The sequence below is a fragment of the Halichoeres trimaculatus genome, unplaced genomic scaffold, assembly GCF_033239565.1.
Source record: "Halichoeres trimaculatus isolate MK-OKI-2021-1 unplaced genomic scaffold, fHalTri1.1 fHalTri1_scaffold_13, whole genome shotgun sequence".
NCBI lineage: Eukaryota > Metazoa > Chordata > Actinopteri > Labriformes > Labridae > Halichoeres > Halichoeres trimaculatus.
In genome coordinates, this window is record NW_027437191.1 from 9,727,067 (window position 1) to 9,749,376 (window position 22,310).

General features: G+C 41.3%; 2 protein-coding genes across 2 annotated transcripts; one reads left to right on the forward strand and one right to left on the reverse strand.

Annotated features, from left to right (window-relative positions):
- Positions 1-1,922: 1,922 nt before the first annotated feature.
- Positions 1,923-15,367, forward strand: LOC141802085 (histone deacetylase 2). The gene is made up of 14 exons (XM_074685498.1): positions 1,923-2,116; positions 5,975-6,087; positions 6,186-6,303; positions 6,468-6,542; positions 8,934-9,072; positions 9,189-9,330; positions 9,423-9,515; positions 9,781-9,889; positions 9,977-10,117; positions 12,619-12,727; positions 12,868-12,998; positions 14,427-14,582; positions 14,666-14,723; positions 14,959-15,367. The coding sequence occupies exons 1-14, from the start codon at positions 2,062-2,064 to the stop codon at positions 14,987-14,989; spliced, it is 1,470 nt and encodes a 489-aa protein (XP_074541599.1). The 5' UTR covers positions 1,923-2,061; the 3' UTR covers positions 14,990-15,367.
- Positions 15,368-18,554: 3,187 nt separating this feature from the next.
- On the reverse strand, positions 18,555-21,879 carry marcksa (myristoylated alanine-rich protein kinase C substrate a). Its single transcript, XM_074685824.1, has 2 exons — positions 21,489-21,879; positions 18,555-20,367 (listed from the first exon to the last, which is right to left on the reverse strand). The coding sequence occupies exons 1-2, from the start codon at positions 21,579-21,581 to the stop codon at positions 19,714-19,716; spliced, it is 747 nt and encodes a 248-aa protein (XP_074541925.1). The 5' UTR covers positions 21,582-21,879; the 3' UTR covers positions 18,555-19,713.
- Between the last annotated feature and the right edge of the window lie 431 nt (positions 21,880-22,310).

Genomic DNA, 22,310 nt, shown 5'->3' on the forward strand with positions numbered 1-22,310 from the left:
GCTATTGCCAGGACCTTTAATGTCGCTGTTGACCTCATTAAGTATCTGTGGGGAAACATGTTCAAGCTACTGTTTGTGTTTTTCTATCCACACCACCCACTATCCTGTAGTGTGCGCAGTCTGAGTATATGATCACATCTATGAATACGATTTAAACCATACATCTAACATATCGGAAATATTACAACACTCGTTAATCCTCACGAGGACACGGCCCAGTCATTTCGCGCATGCGCGCTCTCGGTCTGGTCCTGCTCAAAGTTCTATCATTTCCAAGGTGGCGAGAAAAACATTTATGTAAAATAAATATATTTTAGAATTTTCAAAAAACAGCACAGCCACTTTATTAAATTTGTCAATATTTACTATTGTATTTTATCATTAAAATTTGGAAATGTAATGGCAGGTTTTAAAATCTATAAAGAACCAGTAACATATTCCACATCTGTCCCGCGAAATTCAGTCCAGTCTAACAGTTACTAATCATGTTACACTGTAAACTTCAAGTACTGAAAGAACAGTTTTTCTTCCAGAAAAAAAAATCCTTAAAAAATCGGTGGTATGTGATATAATATAACTTTTAACAATATTTTAGCGTGGGGGCGATTTTACTGGTTTAAAATGTCAAATTGTCTTACTTGCTGAACTGCTGGTCCTTCCTCTGTCTCTGGTTGGCAGGTTCTCCTCCACAAGGGGTCCAAAATATGACATTTTTCTTAAAAGTGTGAGTTGAGTTGGATTTCTCCTCGAGGGTTTCTTCTGCGTAGTTTTCCCTCTCTGGGTGAAATTAAGGGTTTTTAAATGTTCTCTTTTTCAGCAGCGAAGTTCCTGCACCTGGACTCTGAGAGCAAATGGAAAGTTTGGAACGTCTGCCTCTTTAGTTTGAAACGACGTGAGCCTCTCTGATCTTGTTCCGTTCATTGCGTAAAGATCAATACGTATTGGCTGAATTTGGAAAGTCTAATCTTAGTATTATCAACATTTTTGTCTGAATTATTATAAATGTAGTAATCTAATTGTTCATAATATTTTCAATAAAAATCTGGATGGAGAAAATACATAGGCCTACATTCAAGGGAATTACATTTTTTTTTCTTTTTAATTCAGTAAAACAAACAAAAAAACAAATTGTAAACTACTGAACTTTTGCACATTTGCAGTACACAGCAGTGCTCCCGTACCACATGCCGATGCAGCTGGTCCACATGCTATGCAGCTGAAGAAGTTGCAGAGGATTTTTGGTCTGTGTGCCAAACTTCCTCAGCCTCCTCAGGAAGTACATCCGCTGTTCAGCCTTTAATCCAGCTGTGTGGTGTTGAATGTCCAAGTAGGGTCCTCAACGATGTGGACTGTCAGGTAGTTGTGCCTGCTAACCCTTTCTACTTGAAGCACCCAGATGAACGGTTGATGAGGTCTTATCTCCTTCCACATCCACTATGATCTCTGTCTTGTCCTTGTTGAGGTGAGGTTGATGTCCTCACACCATGACACCAGACTAAGACTCTTGAATAAAAAAGGCTGATAATGTCAGCTGCTGTAGAAGTATGTATAACTTGTAATATTTCATATTTTCACACATTAGTGTTTTTGCCCCTTCTAAATGCCTCTGTAATGCGTAATGAGTACACTGCTCTGGCACCTGTGTTCATTTGGGTGAAACAAATTGCAGAGACAGAGATGGGGAGGAGTGTTTTATTCCTGGATAAAGTAAAGGTAGCATATCCCATAAGTCTATCTTAAACTAATTGGAAAGCTTGCGCAGCCTTTGTTTACAAAAAACACATAATTTGCCAACATACTATTGTGTGTCGACTTAAACTTCATTCTAATTATTTTTAATTCTCAACGACAAAAGGCCTACTTTTTAAACGACCTCCTCTATTGTTGTGGTGTCTGGGGCCCGGGGCCACTTCATAACCGCCCCGCCCCGCTGCAGACGGTTGCGCCTCCCATTGAACACCGCTCCACTCCGTCGTGTATTCTTCTGTGTTGATGCCGTCCCTCCTAACGTCCACCTATTGAAGCAAAATTCAACCAACTTTTTGAGAAAGTGCTCCGAACATGGCTTACACGACTGCGGGTGGCACTAAGAAGAAAGTCTGCTACTACTATGACGGTATGGGACATCCTGAGTGTCTGAATGAGGAGCAGCTGGCGTGCTAACGCTAGCCGGCTAGCCGACGTTGTTCTTTAGCTGCTGGTGAATGTGAGGAGATTAGCTCGAGCTAGCCTGCTGCTAACGCTGTGACATCGGTTGAATGGCCTCGGTGGTGTTAACTAGTGTCACTTTACTGGTTAATAAAACGTAAATCTGATCCCACGAGCACCTTGAACGATATGTGGAGTTTTCTAAAGAGGAAGAAATGAAGTGAGATGGAGATAATTTAGCGTTAAATGCTTGAACACAGTAATCCTTTGATTGAGTCATTATTGTCCAGCACGAATTACAACCGTGGACCGGCTTTGTGCACCATATCAATACATTTACCTGAATTGATCAAGTATACAAAGACAAATGATATCAATAGTTAGTCAAACTTACTTTTTTGATGGAAAAAGCAATATTTGTAACTATTTCACACACAATGTGCTCCGGCCTAATTGATGTTACTCGCTGGAATAAGCGTTTCCGCGTCCCTGGGTCCAGATGAGCAGAACCAAAAACCAGGAAAGAGCACCAGCAGCATCCTTTTAGAGAAATCTCTCGTTTTGAAATGTTTCACTTCACATTTATGAGGACAGGATTAGTCACACATGCTAAGCTTAGTTGTAGGGAAAAAATAGTGGCTTCAGTATGCTGTATTCACCAACATCCAGTTCGACTAGACTAAAGTCGGATTTCTGGTGACTATGTTTAATCTCGCACGGTGAAAGTAGTCCATACCAGAAGCACCTGTCACTTCTTTATAGTGATGTCCACCACAGTGCTCAGCCTTAAAAGGAGAAAACACCCAAATCACCTCTTGGGGGAATACACAACATTTACCAATCGGTGTAAGTCTGTTGGAGTGGGATTTAGACAACTGAGACTGAGGAGGACAGTTGGCTAGAAATTAAGATGAGAAAAGTCATGCTAGAGTACTAAAATGAGGTGTTAAAGTGATAGTGGAACTAGTGATTGTAATGCTTACTATTCACACATGCACAAGGACATAAGCAAATTATTTCAAGCAAAAAAAATGTCATGGAAGACTCAATAGGAGCTTTGAAATTTCTTACACAGTTGGTTGGGGATTTTACACTTTACCAGCAATTCAGACATTTTTTTAATAACACCTTGATATAAGATTTTTTTTTTTTTTACTGTGCAAATTTTTCCTGGTGTGAATAAAATCAGACAACATATCTGCCCAGAATCTTTCTAGAGTTTCCCTCACTCCAAAATTTCCACCCAGTATTTGAGTATGGTGGTTATGAGAACATAGCAGAAATGATCAGGAAAATTCTTTCCCATGGGAGAGATATGTTGACATATAGGTGCCTTTTACCAATAAAAAAGTTTGTCCTAATTTATTAAGTACATATTTTACTGAAGTAGAGAACGAAACACATTATTATTTAGTTTTTGGTAGTTTTGTGGAGTATTATTTCCTGTTGTTAATACCTGTTGAGCTGTTCTCTCCTGTGGTCATGTGACTGAGACACAGGAAGTGAAGTATCATGGATCATGCTGAAGGGCAACAGTAACAGAGAATAGAAAAGATAGTCATTTAGAATGTCATACAGATGGTGTTCTGTCAAGCTTTGGTGAAAAATTCTTCTGAAGCTAAAACTGATTACACAGATTAAACATTATTGGTTTATGTTTTTAGTTACTAACAGGGTAAGTGTAACACTCTTCTGTCCAACCACAGCCTGTCATATTCACTGCACTGTTAGACTCTTTTTCTGTTTTTGATGTGCACACAAATTGTTTTAACAACTTCTTGCGAAGTTGCGCAGCACAGTTTGGTTCAATTGAGCCCTTGTGTTTACAATTTGGCAATTGCAATAAAACAAACGTTATCATGAGTCCACATGCTTGGTTGTTAAGAAACATGCAGAGATAGTGGACAGTATGGGATTATCTACATCTCAGTTATAAAACAGTAAAAATTCATTTTGAATTTGAAGGGACAAAAAAAATAATGATGTGCGCACATCAGCTGATGCTGTATCGTGAAACTTGAATTGTGATGCATCTTACATTAGTGTGTCATACAAAGTGACTACGATAAGTGATGTGCCTCACTCACTGCATTCAACTTATGGAAAGGAAAAAATGCAGAAAACAGTCATAGCCAACCTTTACACAGCTCAACCCTGTCCCAAACCAAACTGTAGCCTTTTTAAATACCCTGTACAAAATTTTGTCGTTGTTTTAATCCCAAACCACTCCGTCATCAGAAAAACTACAAATAATAAAGCTAAATATTTAAGTTGAGATGAATGTTTCAGGCTGTTCAGTGATTGTGCTGCTGTTATCCATCAGCATTAAACAACACATACACACACACACCATGTGGTCTTTACTGGACTGACGAAACACTTAAGTGAAACTAAAATGGCCCCCCACTCTGCTGTAAGTTCACCCCAGTCTGTGAACTAGCACCCATCAGCTAAATTTAAAAACCCTCTCAGCCAGCTCAGATGCTACACACACACACACAGATAGAGACGTGAACATAGACTGTATATAGAATGGACAGCGTAGCTCCACCATTTATTATTGTACGGTTTTAAAGCCAAAACACCCCTGCCAGAGGCGCCACCATTGTGCAGCCAGAGCCTGCGCAGTAGAGACTGTGAGAGAATCTGAGTGGAGGCAGGTGACAAAAATAATATTTTTTTAATTCTTAAGTCTAATCTCTTTTTGGCTCTACCGCCCAACCTAATTTACAAAAAGTACTAAACAGCTGTCAATCATCCTTAAACGTGGTAAAGCCTTGTTATTAACTCCTTATTACTAATGGAAATGTAACTTTTCAGGAAAAGGGGGTACCTGAATACAAGGCAGTCAAATAATATCTTCAAATCAACACAACAATCGGATGTGAGAAACCTTTCTACAATGTAAATTATTTTTTTTAAAGTTTGACCACAGTCCATCAGGAATGGCTGGTGAGATGGATTCTTTTTTTTTACCTATACTGCAGCCAGTCACTAGGGGGAGCAGTTTTAGTGGCGACCTCATTTCGAGCCAGGCAAGATGTCCTTTATTTATTTATTTATTTATTTATTTATTTATTTTTCTACTGTCTATGGACGTGACATGTAAGCTGGGGTTCTGGTTCTGAGTGTTACCCTGTTAACTGGAGACTCTTAGTGCAGCTGTAGGTATTGTTCATGAGACTTTTTTTTTTGTTAATTCATCAACGATGCATCTGATGAGAACATGTAGACCTTATATTGAAAAAGGACTCTTTCTGTCATGACCACAGACATACTCAGCAGATAGTCTCCAGATAACAGGGTCACAAGTTGAGCCAGAACAGTGGTATACTTATAGAAAGTGACGCATTCTTCTGTGCAAGCTTCCCTTCACACCACACGGCAGGTTGTCAGTAATAGAAATATTTAAGTTGACTAAACAGACACATCCTTGGTAAGAATCTCTTAAGCTGTGAGAACAAAATGTGACTTTCAACCCATGGTTTTTGATCATTAATGTACATTTTTGAGAACACGGAAGTTCTCATTAGCATGAGGATATAAGCTTGATCATACAGTATCAGTATTAGGTTGAAAGTTTGGTGGTACCTGGAACTTTTAATATTTCGATAAAATAGGAAAAGTCTGATAAAGAATTCTCAAAGACCATGATTTATACTTTTTCATCAGTCTCTACTCATTTCAATGGGGCCCTGAAATTGTTGTCAGATCGATGCATTCATATCAGTATCATTCATATATCTGGCTGTCTTAACTGTACACGGCACATGCACACACTTCAGTTTGCGAAAACATTATTTACGGGTTTTGTTCCTCTTTTCAGGTGACATCGGGAACTACTACTACGGACAAGGACATCCGATGAAACCACACCGCATACGGATGACCCACAACCTGCTCCTGAACTATGGACTCTACAGGAAAATGGAGATCTATGTACGAATGATTGAATAACCTCCTGCATTGTCATTTAAACGTAAATGTAGCGGCAGACATCTTCAGTTTTCATCCAGCATCTTCCTTTTGTCTTTCAGAGACCACACAAAGCCACAGCAGAGGAGATGACGAAATATCACAGTGATGACTACATCAAGTTTCTCCGATCAATCCGGCCAGACAACATGTCTGAGTTCAGCAAGCAGATGCAGCGCTGTGAGTGCTCCATACATCGTTCCTTCTATGCCTGCGTGTGACATTAATGCTCATTATTTTTTCATTCTTCAGTCTCAAAGCAGTGGTAGTAACTTGTATTTACATAGATGTAGTTTGCAGACAGAGAAAAGAAACCCTGATGAGTTGTTGTTTTAATCTTGCAGTCAACGTCGGAGAGGACTGTCCTGTGTTTGATGGCTTGTTTGAGTTCTGCCAACTTTCTGCTGGTGGATCTGCTGGTGAGTCACAAGAGTACCACTGAACACTGTCAGATCTCTTCATCTCAAAGTCACTAAAGCACACACAGAGAGACTAGGTTTTTTCCTCCAATTCTAAAGAAGGAGTCTGCCAGTCTGTGTGTGACTGTAAATCTTTGACCGGTTACAGCATGATGCTGACAGAGGAAGTTGCTGTCCATATAGGAGGGGAAGGGCCACTGATTTCCCCTCTTTATGAGCAAAATAGACATTTTTATTACATTATAGTATTCGTTGTTTTGTTAGTTTTCTGTTGCTGTCATAATCATGCTGAAAAAACACACACACACACAGAGTCTGAGCAGCTGATGGGCATGCAAAGGTTGAAACATTTGTAAACACAGACGCACATTTAGCCACTCAAATCACAAACTGCAGCCTTTGTTCGCTCTCCCTTCAGGGGTAAGGGCTGGGTATCATTCTGATACCTTCACTTCGATACCGGTTCCTGAACAGTCCTTTTTTTCAGTGCCAATTTCAGTACCAGTTTTAACAAAACAGAAAATTAAATTACACACTATGGTACAAATCTTGAATAACATAATTTCCAGTGCAAAAGAACAGTGACACATCAGTATACAGTGTTTTCCCTAGATTTACTGCTTTTCGGGGGCTCTTGCAACTACATGCTTTACAGAATGAGCTTCTCTGTGTGTGTAAATGCGTGCACCTGTTTGTGTGTCTGTGAACATGTTGGGGCAGAACCTCAACATGCCGGCTGCCCCAATTCAGCGGCTGCAGCCTACAAAGGATACATTTGTAGACCGATTACACAGTGTTGTGTCGAAGGCTGTCCCATTTTAAAGGCTCCAAAACGTGGCCGATAAATCCGGCCTCCTTTTCAGGTGCCATGAAGGAAGGATTCGGTGAATCCTTCTCAGCCTCCCTTTTCCTAAGATTTATTGCATGTGAATGCTGAAGATGATGGTTGATTGGCCAAAGCCCAGACGGAGTCCAGTTTTATCCAATTGTGATAGATTTCCGGCAACAATCTTTCTAAAGCATTGAAGAACATTTTGTTTCACTGTGGAAATGTTTTGTTTGGGCTCATTTTAAGTATTACACTCAAGAAAAACAGTTCTTTATTTATAAATCTTCTCATTATAGAAAAAATTTATGTTTGTAAATTGAAATTCTCTGGAAACAAAAATGATGTTTTTTAAAATGTTTTACAGGGAATTCAAACAAAACATTTAATGAATTCATAAACTATAAAAGCTTGCAGTTTATACTTTTTTTTTTTAATCCAACATCCCCCTAGCGCTTGTTCAGATGTCGAAAATGTACATTGTGGTTTTATACTCTGCAAGTGAAGAAATAAAATAAAATTTTAAGGTGAGGGCAGCGCTGTATGGCATCGTGAGTGGCAAACAGGAAATGCTCCATAGACCAGACTGTTTCAGTTCAGTTTTGGCCTTTGTGGTCTACGCAGCCTACTTAAGACTGGATCCTCCAGGGTTGAAGCCTTTGTGGGCTGCTGACCCGGAAATAGGACACAGCTCCTGTCTGAGGGTTTTCAACTCAGCGCAGCTCGTTGAGAAGCAGCGTGTGCTGGAGATCAGAGCATACTTGCATGTCAGTCTCCAAACTTCAGAAAAGTTTCTTTTTCCCACTTAAAAGGACGCTAAAGGGGCCATGAAATACAAGGACAGTTGCTAAGTTGGCAACAACCTGCACGCCTCAACCATGTGCAACATTACGGTCAATCACTGGTGGCATTAATCAGATCTTGATCATGTGATCTTACTAAAGTGTTTCGGTCAGTATTATAAAAAACTGAAGTTTGTACCCCTGCCTATTCATGGTTACTGCCGGCTGCCATAAAGCTGTTAATGTTGTTGTGCTTGTGTCAATTGGACCAATGAGGCCTGGCGAGTGTAACCTTAATTAATGAAAACAATAATAATCAATATTTTCCTGCTCCCATCACTGCATCGCTTCAGAAACGTGAATATCTGCACTGCAATGCATTGGTAAAATATAATGATAGGGGAAACACTGTCCTGGTCTTACAGCTCATATGTCACATTAACACGAATTAGAGACCCGATGTTATTACAACAGATTGTGCTTTTGCTAGCTGTTTCTTTCCACACCAACTGTTTTTCTGACCAGTACTGCTAAAAACAACAAACAGAAACCACAGCACTTCCCATGCTGTAAATCCTGAGTTTAGATTCCACATTATTTGAATATCTTTTCCCAAAATTGTCTAAAATATTGATCAAGTTGTAACACTATCAGAATTCCTCCCCAAAAAGCCTCATAACTATCACACAGTAAACTAACCAGGATGTGGAACATGTGATTGTGTATTTATTCAAAAGTCTTCAAAGTTTAACCAAAGCCACCCTTTGTTGTTGTTGTGTGCAGCTGGATCAGTGAAATTAAACCGACAGCAGACCGACATCGCCGTGAACTGGGCTGGAGGACTTCACCACGCTAAGAAGTCTGAAGCCTCTGGATTCTGCTACGTTAACGACATCGTGCTGGCCATCCTGGAGCTGCTCAAGTATGTTTCACCAACAGCCTCATTAACTTCATGTAATGGAGAGAGAAAGTTTGCAGCCCTAATGAGCAGGATGTTTCTTTTAACTCAACAATGGTCTGCGTTGTCTGTTTCTTCAGGTACCACCAGAGGGTGCTGTACATTGACATAGACATCCACCATGGAGACGGAGTAGAGGAGGCTTTCTACACCACAGACCGAGTCATGACTGTGTCCTTCCACAAATATGGAGAGTACTTCCCTGGAACCGGAGACCTCAGGGTGAGTTTCAGACTCTGCTTTTTGTTCCTGAGATGATACAGATCTGATCTGAAAACAGCTGAAACATTGTTTTAATTCTTTTACTCATTCAGGACATTGGAGCTGGAAAAGGCAAATATTACGCCGTCAACTTCCCGCTGCGTGATGGTATCGATGATGAGTCATATGAGCAGATTTTCAAACCTGTGAGTATTTTGCTTTGATATGAATATTGCTGTTCTTCTCCTTCTACCCCACTGTAAATGTCATCCTTTTTAAAACCAGAGGGATTTGATTTGGTAATTGATCATTTAAAAACTGGATCAAATGTTTGGGAAGTCTCCAGTAGATCAAATTAGATTCTTGTGATGATACTTAGGGACTTTTTTTATGCTCCAGAAAGCTTCTTGGGTTGATGAATGGTTTCATTAACGCCTTCTGGTGGTGAGTCTCTTTGCCGTGTTTCTGCAGGTGATGGCCAAAGTGATGGAGATGTACCAGCCCAGCGCTGTGGTCCTTCAGTGCGGTGCAGACTCTTTGTCAGGAGACCGCCTCGGCTGCTTCAACCTCACCATTCGCGGTACGCACACACAGGGGATAATCCATCATAAACACTGGTGTTACAGCATGCTGGGGGTCTCATGATTACCATTTGTTTTTCTCCCAGGTCATGCTAAGTGTGTGGAGTACATGAAGTCCTTCAACCTCCCACTGCTCATGCTGGGAGGAGGAGGATACACCATCCGCAACGTGGCCCGCTGCTGGACCTATGAGACGGCTGTGGCCCTGGACTCAGAAATCCCTGACGGTTTGTGTCGGATATTATGCGATTTAGCTTCCTGGTTGAACTATTTTTGGAGTAGGAACTAACATGTCGACAAGCTTCCTTCTCAGGCTCAATGAAGTACTAAACTTATCAACGCTTCTTCCATTGCATTGTTTTAATTCTTTGCAGCACACATTAAATCCTCAAAGCACAGTTGAAACATCCCAGGACTTAAATGCAGGGGTGCAAACACATCACAGGTCAAGAAAGGTGACAGTCAACCCCCCCACCCCCCATGTCGTGAAGAATAACAATAACATAAACATGAACTAATTTTCCCCATAATCTATTTCAAATATTATCCATTTTTCTTCCTTTTATTCATTTTTAACTCTTTTCTGTGTTGTGTGTTATTCTTACTTTCTCTTTAGAACACTTTGAATTGCAATTTTGTACAAAATGTGCTATACAAACAAAACTGCCTTGCCTTAAGCCGCATTCCCAACAAGCGGTCCAGTTCAGTTCAGTATGGTTTGGCATGGTTTAGTACAGTAAAGCCTGAGCCTTTTTGTGTTTCCACAGCAAAACTGTGCCCTCTCGTGGTAGGCGGTGTGTAAGCCGAATGCTGAAAGCCGCAGCTGTTAAACAATAGTGTGACGTCATAGAAGCGCGACACAGTTTACCCTGCTAACAAATCAAACGAAGAAGAAAAACTTGACAGTAAACAAGAGCAATGATGGGAGATATGCAGCATTTCATCCTCTCTGTGATTGGCATGTAGCTCTTTGATACAACGTGCAATCAAGCTTTGTTTCAGAGAAGTCTGTGTGTCAGGAGAAATGTGGATCGTTTCAGATTGGCACCCATACGAAAGGGGCTCAAAAAGTGGGACGGCTGGTTTTGGTTGTTTGGGATCTGCCCCGGGATAAGTCAGTGGAAACGCCACAAAATGCGAGCTATGACGATGCGAACCAGTCTGCTTGATTGAAACCCGGCTTTAGGTTACACACACATCATACAAACTCATCGGTGTCAGTTTAGGGAGGGACAGGGCAGATGTACCCCTCGTTCTTTTGTCAGATGTCATTATGTTCCCACACACACAAACCTATGTACAAGCCATTGTAAGCCTGGTTATTTTCTGTAGTAGTGAAAATTCCAACGCTCCTGAATGAACCATCTGCATACATCGAGAGTTGCAGACATAGCAGACCTCCACAGGGCTAAAAATAAAAACAAAAGGAAGGATGTGCTGCTGCTGCTGTACTAAATTTCAAGGTGCCTTGTCTCCTGATGAAACAGGAAATAAGCGTCCGTCACAGCAACAATTTATACAAGTCTTGTCTAAAGTGAAACTACTTATTGGCATCCATCGTCCTAAGCACTTTTTAACCATCACTTTGCTACTATTGTCCCCAACTTTAAACAAACAAAAAAATGATGCCGTTATGAACTTAACAGAGGGAGTATTATATAGTGGGTATGACACAGACGTGCAAAAGGAGCATGACTTGACAGAAACGCACAAATCATTAGAAATAGACAGACAAAAAAAAAACAGCTTGGGAAATAAGTTGCCACAAAGTGAATTAGATTCATGACAACTGAGCTTGTGTAGCAGATTAACACCCCTCCCCCCAAACATATTTTTATTGCAGGTTAACTTTAATTTATAGAAATGACCTGCTTTGGACCCAAAAGGTGAATTTTGCAGAATAATGACAAGCTTGCACCCCTGTTCATTAAGTTTTAGAATATGATGGTTAATATGATCCCTTATGAGGTTTTACATTTGAGATCATATTTCCAGGATTAAGGAAAGAATCTGTTCTGTGCAGCAGCAGTGGAAAGGTGTCTGAATTCACTTCAGCGTGGAGAGTTTAAGGGTGCATGCTGCTAATAATGTGAAGAGATACAGCGTTAAGATGCAGCTGATAACTGTGTGCTTTTTATTCCTATAAAGTACTATGAAATTATTAAAAAAGTTAGCCCTGGACTTTTATCACAACAAAGGACACTTGCTGTCCCTTCTCTAAAGTCAGTGTAGTCAAGTCATTGAGCTGCAAACTTTCCTGAAGTGTCTCTCAGTCACTTCACTCCCTCTGTACCCTGTGATGTTAGCAGATGCTGGGTGGAGCTGAAGATGTATTTGGCTATTTGTTGAGGGAAAATGATACAACTCCTCCCCCAGAAGACAGCCTGATCACTACCTTTTCTTACAGCAGGCTGATTCAGCAGTGTGTCTCCTCCACTGAGTCTGTGTGGCAGAAAGAGAGGTGGCTGTAATCACAGCCTGTCCAATGGACCAGTAGTTCTCTTAATGGAGTTTGGGGACTCTTAAGTGACCTCTAACTTGTTTCAATCCATCCTCTCTTCCACTGTGAATCATAGTGTGTTAGACAGCCTCAGTAAATCATATTAACAGGTGTGTTATCAGTGCTGTATTACCCCAGAATCTGTGAAGCTAACACTTTGCTCTGTCTGCAGTATGTAAATCCTCTCCAGCTGTTTGCTCACTGTCCTCTGTGGTGTGTCTGTTACAGAGCTGCCTTACAATGACTACTTTGAGTACTTTGGGCCTGACTTCAAGCTGCACATCAGTCCCTCCAACATGACCAACCAGAACACTCAGGAGTACATGGACAAGATCAAGTATGTGGTTATTTCATAGAAGTGGTTCCCTAAACTAATTCTGCATTTCAAACATCTCCTGCTGTAAAAGTATCTCTGTCAATAGTCATTAAAACGACTCCTCAGATACCTACATGTTGTGACTTTGTGGGATTTTTCAGGCAGCGATTGTTTGAGAACCTCCGGATGCTGCCTCATGCTCCTGGAGTGCAAATGCAGGCGATCCCTGAGGACGCCATTCCAGACGACACCGTTGACGAAGACACAGAGGATCCCGACAAACGCCTGTCCAGTAAGGACTTGTTTTGAAAACTGAAAATATGCAAAAGTCCTGTGTAACTAACACCTTACATCAGATAAAGTTAGGGCTAGGGCTAAGAGTTCATCCAGAACTTGAGCTCCGTTAATTGGAGGAATTGTAGGTGACAATGCAGATGCAAGTGTTTGATTACATTAAGTAATAAGTTGTCCAAGAGTCCAGTCCTACCAAGACTCCTTCCCCAAACGAACCAGAGTATCTCCAGTCATGCAGACACATCTGTCATTGACAGTTAGAAGCTACCAAGACAAATCCAAACAGTTCCTGTGGTTGATGCAGCTGTAACATTTTATGCATGCATCTCAGGCTACATATCCTGGTATAAATCATTAGAAATCTTGTTTCAGTCAGTCTTTTCTTCATGCAAAATGCCTTAAAACATGCACAGTGGATCATTGGACCCCCCCTGGCGCAGCGCCTTTCCACCACTTGAGAGGGGTAGGGATAGGTACTGAATTAGGTACTTTTATAGATACAGACCAAATTCTGTCAAAAGTAGCAGGTACCAATTCACAAAAAATCAAAAGGTACCATGTTGAGGTACCTAAACACATCCTTGTGATTGTGAGGGACTGGGAGAGTAGGCAGTTTTCCATGCTGGACATGAACACAGCTTTGCAAGGTGATATATTGTAGAATAAATATGTTAAACTGAAAAAAAAAGAGATTTTTTAATTCAAGAAATTGATATTTTTTACCACATACACACAAAAAAGTACCAAAAATTGGTACCGTTAAGTACCGATATAGGGTTGCCAGGTACCGGGCGTTGGTACCGTATCGTTTCAAATGTGGAAGGTATCCATCCCTAGCCAGGGGTCACACTACACCATTTTAAACCATTGGCAGGTGGTTTTTACACACGCATGGCCCACCTAAGTCATTGTGAAGTGCCTGTTTACGCAAAGTGGAATCTCATCAGAGTCATCACAATGAGACACAGAGAACTACCAAAACTTTAGGGACTTTTTGGCTTATGGTAAGTCATTCTAGTCAGACACCGCCCTTTAACAACCCCTGCTATTGTTTTGATTGATTGTCGAGAAGAGCAGTCACAGGGATCATACATCGTGGATCATACCCCCTGTCTCAGTGCTTGTGCTCATGCATGAAGTGAACCGTGCTGAAGCCCACCTCTCCGAAGCGTGCCAAAGCAGAGAAGTGAATTGTGCTTAAGCAAGGCACACTTGTGGTCACACAGGCCAAATGAACTGGACTTTAGGGTTGAAGTGTGCTTGAGCAAGGCATGGTGTGACCGCGTCCTCAGAGTAAATCCACCATCAGTGAGCACACTGCAGTAAAGGAGAGTAAACACTCCCGACCATCAGGCACACATCTGAATCATGGCACAGTTAGCCTCCACCTCCACCACCTTTGACCAGAGTGTGTTTGTGATTGCAGTCCGCGCCACAGATAAGAGGATCGCCTGTGATGAAGAGTTCTCAGACTCTGAGGATGAGGGGGAGGGCGGCAGGAGAAATGTGGCCAATCACAAGAAGGGAGCAAAACGACCCCGGGTGGATGAAGAGAAGAAGGAAGGAGAGGAGAAGAAACCTGGTGCGTATTCTGGACATTGAGAAAGTAGAAGAATTAATTTAACTGAGAGGTAATTTATTTTTTTTTAAACAAATGTTTTATAGAAATCAAAGAGGAGGAGAAAACAAAGGACAGCAATGCTGAGAAGGCTGACTCTAAAAGGTAAGGAACACACAGTCCCTGAACTTGTTTGTTTTTTGTGTTCATCACATCAAATCACACTTACAATGTGCTTGAACATGTCACCTGCATAGAAATATTTCAAAGTGTGCATCAACTGTTTTACTGGAGTGAACAGGTAATGAGAGGAGAGGCAAGACAACACATCTACCTGCTGTAACTGCATCTCAAGAGCCTCTGCTCACAACTTAAATGTTATTCTGTGTTTCCTTTGCAGTGTGAAGACTGAGCAGACAAGCAGTGCCTGAGTTGTTGGTCTCATCCACAAGCAAACCCAACCGTACGGTGCTGTTATCTGCCTCAAGGATCCAACTCTCCACTGAATCACAGCCAGAAGCATTATATTTATTATGACTCTCCATTTTCTACTTGTAAATCTCTTGTGAAATGTAAGCGTCCTTCTTTGGTGTAGTATCTGCAGAGTTCTTGAATCCACCACTTGAATTTTCTGTATTATGTCCTTTGATACCCTTTGAAACCATTTTATTCCAATGTGCTTGATCTTCTGAAGGAAACCATGAATTTCTTGTTTTTAGGAAACAGTGGGTACACCTGTAGACGAACCTATAATGATTACATGTCGAAATTTTAATATTTTGCATTGTCAATAAAACTTTTTATACTATTTTCCTGAAATGTATTTTGTTTTGAGAAATGCAGCCTGTTGTTAAATGTTGGTGCAATGTCAGAGCATGGCCGTATGGGGGCGTTCGCATGGCATCACAAGTGAAGCCAACTAGACTACGGATAGAATTGTGATTAGTCATGTCAAATTTAACATTGGTTAAATATACCACGAAGCGCCATTCAGGGTACATAAATATTTACTCTTGGTGAATCCGGGACATTTTACCCAGTGATGTATTTTTTATTTTATTTTATTTTTTTTACAATGTATTCTTTGGAGATAGAGCTCTCCTTGGAATTTCCGTTAACCAACACTAGTTTTGAACAGATAAATCAAGAGTACGAGTTTCTAAGTTTAAAAAAAGAGATAATATATATTTTACCTTGTATTTAAAACGTGCATTATTAAAAAATATCTCCGGTACAGTTACATATTTTTTTATTTAGGGTATACTTATGTACTATTTCCGCCGTTGACATGAAGGAACGTGTTACAGTAATGTCCACATTTGTGAAAGAAGTTCGGCGTGTACGAGCTCGAATGGGAACGGCATGTCTTATGCAGAAATTCAGAGGTAGGTCAACAAGTCAAAATGGCTTCCAACTTGAATTTTAAATTTGATTTAAGCCACTAGGGTGATTCAATTTCTGTTTTTATCTTTCATATGCAGATTCTCGCAGTGAATTTGCCCGGAAACACTGTTGGAAGAGCATCAGCTCAGGTAAGACGATGCTCCCTCTTCGAGTAAATGTAATGTTAACGGACAGCCACACGGAGGCGTTCTGACCTCACAGTTAGCATTACCATCTACCTACAGGTGGAGCGGTGATGACTTGTGCCTTTAGTTTGGAAGTCATATTTGTATTTATTCATCTTTATGCTTTTCTAAAGCAACTCATAGTGTAACACAAGTTTGTATCTCTTATTTCAAATGTCCAGTGGGCAAAAATCCACGAAAATAATGATGAAATTATAAAATACAGTTAATTGATCACATTAATCTCACATTTGACAAAAACCACACAAATAAAGTAACATTGTCTTCCAATTATGCCACATGTATGTGTTTCAGTTAAGCCGAATTAAAGTGCATATTTTGTTTATTACAAACCTGTTTCATCAGGTATATTAATGCCACAACTTTGGAGGAAATGATAAAATGTTCACCTTTTTAAAAAAATTCTGGACACTACTTTGATAAAATAAACCTTTAACCACAGCACCCCTTCAGAGGGGTCCAAGTCTCTTTAAGTCAGAACTGTTCTGGTCCAGAACTGAAGAGATGAGGGCTTACAGAGCATTATCATGTTGACGTTATGGCTAATCAGTGAATACTGCTGAAAACTTTATGTGGGAACAACCTGGGTTTAAGATGCAGGGACTCATGTACACATGCTGACAGTTTCTATCTGCATCTGTTTCAGTACCCATGAGATGCATGCATACGTAAGATCACAAGCCCTTCATGACAAAGCTTTTAACTTTGCTCCTGTTAACCCTTACATACTCTAACCTTCACAGCTAGTTATCTGTGACAGCGGTGAGGCCCCCCTTCAACTTCGTCACCACTGTCCTATTAAAAACACACACAAACACGATCTGTACAGCTTCAAGACACCCTAAAATAGCCAATTTTCTTGACCCATGCTGGTAAATTTAAGATCCATTTTAGGATACTCTGTCAAATTTCACCTGAAACAGTATGTAAGAAGTAAACATGCCTAATAATATCATGGTAAGCAACTAAGGGCATGGTGTAACTTCCTCTTTAGCATCCTGTTATCACTGTGGTTGAGTCATAGCTGTACTTGTCAACAACTGAGAGGTGTGCTTTAATGTTGGCAGTAAACTTTAGGAGTCAAACTGAAGGTGTGAAAATGTAATGACATTACACTGTTGCTCTGCAAATTGTTGTTTACTTCAGCTGAAGCCTACAAGAAAGACAAACTGAAGCGTGCATTGTTTGGATGCATTTCAGGTCGTATGGAGCAGGGGGCCAATAAAACAGCAGCGTGTGGTTATGGATGAGTAACTCCAGTGACAGAGAGGAGAGGTGTCTTCTGTCAGTTTTTGTCTTTCATATAGTTCAGAAACACCTGAGTGATCTGCTGTGGTCCCATGGGCCTTGTGTGACCAAACACAGGTGAAGGGAGGCGCTTTGATGACCCTGTTGATTCCGGTTCTGGTGTAGTGTGTCAGGGGAGCTGTTGGTACCTGGAGTTTGTGCAAACATAGCTGGGGTTTGGTAAAGGTGGCAGTGCTTTTTGTTTGGGTTTGGCTCAGGCTGCTGTGTGACTTGTTTATTTGGGAAAAGCACCTGGATTAGGGTGCAGAGGAGAGGCGGTGGGGTATTTACAGGGTGCTTATCTTTTTCATTAGGAGTTTTTATGCTATGGGTTTGAGTGACAGGCAGATAAATGTTCCAGAAATTAACATTGCCATAAATAAGAGGATTTCTGCAGAGCTTGCTCTTTTTAACTGATGAGTAAGATGTGTAACAAAAATAGCTGTTTCTTAGCTCCCTTCAATCCTTGGTTGGAGTGATGCTTTTAAAACGCCAATGTCTCAAAATGCAATAAAACAACCCATCCAGGCAGCAGCAGAGCAGCTCCTGTAACCTGAGAGGGGAAACGACTGTTTTTGTAAATGCGGTCTGGTAGCTCTGGTTTTTAAAAGCATCCTACTGTAACCTAAGCTGACGTGAGCATTTTTAGTGGATCTGTTGCCTTTAAATACTACTCTGCAGCCCTCGCAGCCCGTCTCAGAGCTACTGGCTGAAACGGTTCCAGATCTGTCCAAACCTAATTCATTCATACTGTAGAAATGTTAAAATGAAGCCCAAGCTTAAAAAATGACAGGATGTCCCTTTACTGGCCTTGCATTAAGCCCTGACCTCATTCTGGTCCTGTTACAGCAGCAGATTGATGTGGGTTGTTTCAGAATGGCGGCCTGAGGTTTCACTCTCTTTTCAATTCATCTTGTAGGTTACAGTTAAGCTTTTCAATCCAATAAATGTCACTGTCACATCGGACAATAAATGTTTACAGCCTGGATTTGGTCTTGAAGGCCCGAAGCTGCTGTAGTACAAATAAACACCACAGGGTGTCATTAATCCTCTTAGAGCTCAGCCAATCAAAATGACACTGCTGCAGTGTGTGACACATAAAAAAAACGACAGATGCGGCTCAAATTTTATTCACATTTATTTTTGCTTTTAGTGTGCTCACAGAAAATTAGAACACCTTTAAGCAGAGGAGTTTAATAGCAATTTTTTTTGTAAGCAAAGTTACATTCCATCTCTAAGTCAAACTGGTCAAAGCTTCTCCAGTATTTACAAAAGGAAAAGGAAAAGAGAAAGAGATAGAGAGACAAGATGCTACACAAACATTTGCATCTGATAGATTCCTTAAATTTTGTCAAAGACCACTGAAAAAGCATTGCCTGCTGTAATCAAAAACATACCACAGTATATAAACAGTTAAACCATTCCACTTATCACAGCTTGGTTTCAAAATTGCTTGAGAAGGTCTTCCAGGACTACTTTTTTTGTGTGTGTTGTTATCTTACAAAATGAGCGGGTGGAAAAAAGAGCTGCAAACTTCATGTGCTTCTTGAGATCAAGATTTTTCATTTTGTACAATAATCACAGTTAAAAACACCCCGCCTATACATACTTACATTTTATTAATGTCGTAACCAACAATAAACAATAAAGCCTATACAACTTGTATTTCTACTGAATCACTGACTGGTACAGCTAATGAGAAGTGAGAAGCTCCTATGAGTTTATATGTTTCCTAAAATGCTAACTCTGGGACTGCTGTCTTCTTGGAAAAAGGACTTAGTGTTGTAAACCGTTTGGAGAATATAGATGTTGGTCTCATAGTTTTTTGACTACTCTTTCATAATAGTCTGTGGCACATTTCCCAGGCCCCCCTGCCCTCCCTGAACTCCCCCGCCCCTCATTTACAGCTCCACCCCCTCCTCCTTCATACCATGGGCATGTCCATACCACTTTGTTTACATTTTGTATAAAATTTAAAGAAAAAAAAATTAATACTGATGAAAAAATATATGGCAGAGTGTGGATGTATTAATCTGTTGTACATGTTGAAGCCACCCACCTCCCCAGCCCGTTGGAATGGAAGTTACAATGGACCGAGATGGGTTTTGTGTAAGGGGGGAATGTAAAATCAAAAATAAAGAAAAGCTTTAAAATATCCCTGGTTGTAGACAAGTTCTTCAAAGCCACGACCGGGCATCACTCCAACATACAAACAGGGAAATGTTCTTTGATTATCTTTTTTTCTCCTTTTTTTTCTCTAATTTTTTATTTTTCCTAACTTATTCAGCAGCTGCAGCAGCGGGAGCCTCCGCTGACGCTGCTTCCTGAGCTGCCGGGGTGGCCTCCTCTGTTTTGGGCGCCTCCTCGGCTGGTTTCTCCTCAGCCTTTGGCTCTTCTGCCTTTGGCTCCTCGGCGGGCGCGGCCTCCTCAGCAGGCTTCTCTGCCGCTGCAGCCTCTGGCTTGGCCTCCTCTTTGGCCTGCTCAGCAGCAGGTGCGGCCTCACCCTCGGCGGGCTTGGCCTCCTCACTAGCAGCTGCCTCTGCACCCTCAGCCTTGGCCTCCTCTGTGGAGGCAGCAGCAGCCGCCTCCTCGGTCTCAGCTCCCTCTCCGGTCTCCTTTTTGGTCTTCTTGAAAGAAAAGCCGCTCAGCTTGAAGGACTTCTTGAAGGAGAACCTCTTCTTCTTCTTCTTTGGGGTTTCAGTGCTAGTTGAAGGCGTGGCAGCATCCTCTGCCTTCGCCTCTCCCTTAGCAGGAGCTGCCTCTACCTTCTCTCCATCAGCAGCCTCTGCCTTCTCAGCAGGAGCAGCCTCTGCCTTATCTGCCTCCTCCTTAGGGGTTTCCTCAGCTGTGGCACTGCCATTGGCCTGCACCTCCTCTTTGCCATTTTCAGCTGCTGCAGAAGCATCTCCGTTGGCCTTAACATGGCCGTTCTCCTAAAAAGAGACACAGGGGCTGTTAATGCCATGAAAAGAGCTGGAAGGATTTCAACACCCTCTTCAGTGCCGCGGATGGACACCAGGGGCAGCAGCCACCGTCAGATCAGCAGCGCAAGAAGCAGACTGTCGTTTCAGCCTAGATTTACACTCCCAACTCTGCGCAATCAAACAACCACAACATAGATTTAAGACCAGACAAAAAAAAACAAAAATATAATTTTCCCGTTATTTTTCCCCAAAAAACTTCATTCACAGTGTGAGCGACAGAGAACGCAGTGCCTCGCCTAGATCGACAGGGGTCGGTGCCTAGTCGCTCCAACAGCAAAGCAGCTGCTTATTAAAACAGCAGATGCTCATTAGTCTGGCGGATCACGTAGAGCAGAGTTCAATCAGATTTCTCAAAACTGACTAAAATATGAAATTAGGTCCAAAATTATCTTTTTCCTCTTCTTTTAGAAATCAAACTCTAAAAAAGAGCGACACCAGCCTCTCCCTAACCGGCGCGCACTAATGTCTCCAAGCCTCCCCCGTCTCCCCTCCTGTGTGATACCAGGCTGCCATCTCCACTTTCTATCGAGCATCTGTAACAAAAGGAGTGGTGCTCCGAGCGCCCAGCCTTTGTTGGCGTCGTGCATCTTGTCTTATTCAGCAAATTCCAGATAAAGATCAAGAGGTGACTCCATTCAGAGTCAAAACGGACCCGAATTTCTGACCCAAAATTATTTTTGGCACAAATTTACCAATTAACCAGAAAATCAAACACTTTATTCAAATCTTGAATTTCAGAGTACTAATGAATAAACATCCGACCAATTTCTCCCCCTCATTGAAAATAAAACCTTAATGGACACAAATTCCTTCGAATATTGATCGAATACAGCGCCCTGATTTCCATGAACAAAAAAATGAAAGAAACCCACAATCAACTGTTGCTCATGAACTATAATCAATTAAAAATCTAAAACAAGTTTCATTCTGTGTTTAAATCACCAAAAGCAGCCCTCCATTCAATCTCTCCACATTTACGCACGGATTGCGCCCTCAGAGCGCAGCCCCCTCCACAACCAGCAGATTCTCTCCTGATGGATGCAAGAACCTGATGATAAAATATCATTTACCTGTCCGTTGGTCTTGGTGGGTGAAGCAGCAGCCTCTCCGGGCTTTTCAGCCGCGGTTTCAGCCTTTCCTGTCTTGGACAATTGCGCTCCCATGCTTTTCACTCCAACAAAGAAACTCAACCGATCCAAAAAACGAACAAAGACCCCACAAGCCTCTTTGTTGAAACTCAAGCTCTTCGGTGCTGTCTCCCTCTGTGTGCACGAAGAAAAAGTTCACAGGGAAAATTCAGAGCAAAGTCCAGTGAAGAGTGTGCAGGATTTTTCAAAATAGCAGGGAAAAGCTGGCAGGTAGGGAGAACTAATAAAATCCGCGTCGCTGTAGACGGGCTGCAAAATGGAGAAATTTCCCTTGTTGCTAATAAGATGCGGAGTCCAACGCCCAAGTGAAGAGATGAATGGGCGCTCCGAGCGATGACGGCACCGCACTCAGAATCAGCCAATAGCTGCTCTCCGCTCAGGGCGGGGGCGTGGTTAAGAGAAAGGGAGTGAACAATAGATTGTAGAGCTGCGTTTAAGGGACGTAGGAAAAAAGTGAATTTGAAATAAATCCCGCAAAATTGAAGTAGATCACTGGCGTCATACAACTGTCCAACTAAACTTACTTCTGTTTTCATCTTAACTTTTACTTTTAACCAAGATGAACGACTTACATGTATAAGTTTAAAACGTGTATTGTGTTTTGTACACCAGCCAGTTTTATGTCTTACTATTGTTTTGGCTCTTAATCGATTTTTTTTTTTTTTTTTTTTGTATTTATTTTTTATGAATCTTATCTGCTTCTCGCTTACAGTCTCTTTTGAATAGTTTCCAATGTCTGAGCGG

Bases quoted from the DNA above. Each gene is read 5' to 3' on its own strand.
- LOC141802085 (XM_074685498.1), top strand. From the start codon at position 2,062: ATGGCTTACACGACTGCGGGTGGCACTAAGAAGAAAGTCTGCTACTAC. The intron at 9,073-9,188 runs GTATGTTTCACC...CTGTTTCTTCAG, and splicing joins GCCATCCTGGAGCTGCTCAA to GTACCACCAGAGGGTGCTGT. The intron at 9,331-9,422 runs GTGAGTTTCAGA...TTACTCATTCAG, and splicing joins CTGGAACCGGAGACCTCAGG to GACATTGGAGCTGGAAAAGG.
- marcksa (XM_074685824.1), bottom strand. From the start codon at position 21,581: ATGGGAGCGCAATTGTCCAAGACAGGAAAGGCTGAAACCGCGGCTGAA. The intron at 20,368-21,488 runs GTAAATGATATT...GTCTCTTTTTAG, and splicing joins CCACCAAGACCAACGGACAG to GAGAACGGCCATGTTAAGGC.